The following is a 2694-nucleotide window of genomic DNA, read 5'->3' on the forward strand; positions in this document are numbered from 1 at the left end:
GGTGGTGAATTAGCAAGATCATTAAAGTTATTCAAAAAAGGTTATGTATTATCTGAAAATGGATTAAATTCATTAAAGGTTTATGGAGCAAATACTTTTGGATTAAATAAATTATCTATTACCAAAAGATTAGAATGGGTTGATCAACATTTTTCAGAAATCTTAGATTTAAATTCAGGATTATCGAGAAAAGCTGATGAACCTATGTTGTTTTTAGCTTTTTGTTTTGAGTTACAAGGTTATAATAAGGATCTATTAAACTTTATTTCTAGATTACCAATTTATTTAGATGCAACATATAATGGTGTACAACATTTAGCTGCAATGATTTCTGATTTTGATCTAGCTAGTAAAGTTAATTTAGTTGAATCTAATATGAAAGATGATCCTAATGATCTTTATAGTTTAATGTTAAATCCTATTAATGAAGAAATTAAGAAAATAAAGGAATGTGATTTAGAGTATGCCAGATTAAAGGGCTTAGTATTAAATAGAAAGATTGTAATAAGAAGTTTAATACTGGCTGTGGGTCTTGTTAGACAAGTACTTGGATGTCAACGTTATTGAGGACCTTGCAAAATACGAGCGACACTGCCGTCACCATCCGATGTCAACAATCAGCTACGCCTGAAAATCAAAAGGAGGAAAAGAACGTCTTAGCACTCGATGCAACCTTCTAAGCAACATGGTTCATCGTTTGCATACGAGAAGCCTCTGCACCAAAGTTTTCATGTCGCCCTATTGCAACGCAGATGAAAATTTGGAATCTCGTGACAGCACTGGAAACCAAAAAAATCACCTGGCTTTAGTTAAGAACTGCGATGGGGATATGACAAGTTACGTGAATGACTTTTCTATTTAATGCACAGATACTCATTCTTTCTTTTTTCAGCTTTAATGCAGTTGCTGAAAACAAAGTTCAAGCCCATCTGTTTGGCAGTCATAGATTTTGCCGGGTTAAGCACAGAGCCAAATGACATTCGTGCATTCGTCAGGTAGAGTAGACATATTATGAGGCTATCCGTGGATAAAATCAACTAATATGATACTGAAAAATAGGAAATTTACACAAATTGAAGAGATTGTGGTGGACCGCGGATTGACTTTCGACGTATTTTCGCGACATGACCTGCTGACGAAGGAAGAGATAATCAACCGTTTCGACCGTCGCACTAGCTGTGTCAAACGTTTGGCAATTCCTCAACTTGTACAAAAATAAAGAGAAAAGAGAGTAAAGAAGAAGAAAAAAAGAGCTCCCTTACCAAGCCTACCCCTCACCCCTCGAATTTGCTTTTACATTCGACACTTCCTTACCAAGCCTACCCCTCACCCTCGAAGTTGCTTTTACATACAACACAACGTACAGACCCTGCAGATAAGGTTGAAATCAATAATTAGCGATAAGTGCAAATTTTATAATAAATACAAATAAGAGTATGTTTTAATGTCCTGCAAAAACAAGTTGTTTTTTCACCCTCCCGTTCGCAACAATAGCGAAGTAAAATTATATTCCAAAAAAAATTTGTAGACCAAGTAAGGCGTCGTTCTCTGGACTTCCTATACGATTATGTGATTCAAACATGGTGATATTCACTTTTTCGTGCAGTGCAAGTATAGTTGTAATGCTTTGTCGCCATAATCCATCGTACATTCGCTCTTTTGGAGCTTGAGACGATAAGATAGCATTCATTGCTGTATGATCTGTGTGGACTGTAGGTTGGGCACCATGCGTATAACAATGAAAGTACCATAAAGATTGAATCACGCACATCGCCTCACGTCCAGTCACGCTATAATTCTTCTTGGCTAGTGCCAACGTTTTGCTAGCATATAGGCAACTGGTCTTGAGTTTTGACAAAACACTTCCAATAGCGACATCCGAAGCGTCACAATAGAGATCGTATGGCAAGTTAGGGCCGGGATAATATGCTAGCGTTGGAAGTTCAATGAGCCGTATTTGATATCTTGAAAGGCTGCTTCTTCTTTGTATGCCACTGCCATTCCTCGCTTTTTTGTAGTAATTTGTATATGATAAATCTTTTCTTGCTAATCTTGACTGTTGGTTGGCAATGATATTCATGACATGATGCTGCTTCACACGTAAGGCTTCCGGGAACGGTCCTTCGCCTTCCTCGAGCTGATACCACAGGTTAGCATCTCTACAAGTTATCATCATAGTTTTGCTTTACATGTATAGATGATACTTACATCTTGAAGTTCTTTATCAGTCAAACGCAGATGTTCCTGAATTTGATCCCACTCCAACTTGTTATTAACAAGTTCTTCGATCCATTTACGTGTTTCAGCAGGGAGTTGTGAGCGAGTAGCATTGGTTATCTCGGTAGGGTCATGGTGTTGATGTTGCCAGTGATATACAAGTTTGATTTTGCCTGAGAATAAGTATTGAATACGGTATCGAGCACGACAATTTACTTTAATAGATGGTTTTGCAAGTCGACGTTTTTTGATGGGAGCAGGTTCAGTTGAGTCTATAGGCAGAGCAGGGATAGCTGGAGCCGATGTTTCTCTTGAGTGATCACAAAAAAAAGTGATACTACGTTCAACTGTCCGAGGACGGCCGGCATTATTTCGGCGTGCATCTGAAGCCTTGGGTACGGAGATGTACTTGTTGTTGGTGATGAAGTTGGCATGCTGCTTGGGGTTTTCTTTAACCCACTCGTCAAGTTGTTGCTG

The 2694-nt window shown here is 38.3% G+C and overlaps 2 protein-coding genes across 2 annotated transcripts; one reads left to right on the forward strand and one right to left on the reverse strand.

The window, feature by feature from the left end:
* BDB00DRAFT_721497 (uncharacterized protein) lies at window positions 1-360 on the forward strand (the record flags this gene model as incomplete). The annotated part of the gene is made up of 1 exon (XM_053118183.1): window positions 1-360. A coding segment is annotated over one exon (360 nt), but the record flags the coding sequence as incomplete, so codon positions are not given.
* A 980-nt stretch (window positions 361-1340) lies between these two features.
* BDB00DRAFT_825457 (uncharacterized protein) lies at window positions 1341-1771 on the reverse strand (the record flags this gene model as incomplete). The annotated part of the gene is made up of 1 exon (XM_053123672.1): window positions 1341-1771. The coding sequence occupies one exon, from the start codon at window positions 1769-1771 to the stop codon at window positions 1505-1507; it is 267 nt and encodes an 88-aa protein (XP_052979236.1). The 3' UTR covers window positions 1341-1504.
* Between the last annotated feature and the right edge of the window lie 923 nt (window positions 1772-2694).

The sequence above is a fragment of the Zychaea mexicana genome, assembly GCF_025766255.1.
Source record: "Zychaea mexicana strain RSA 1403 chromosome Unknown BDB00scaffold_41, whole genome shotgun sequence".
Classification (NCBI taxonomy): domain Eukaryota; kingdom Fungi; phylum Mucoromycota; class Mucoromycetes; order Mucorales; family Lichtheimiaceae; genus Zychaea; species Zychaea mexicana.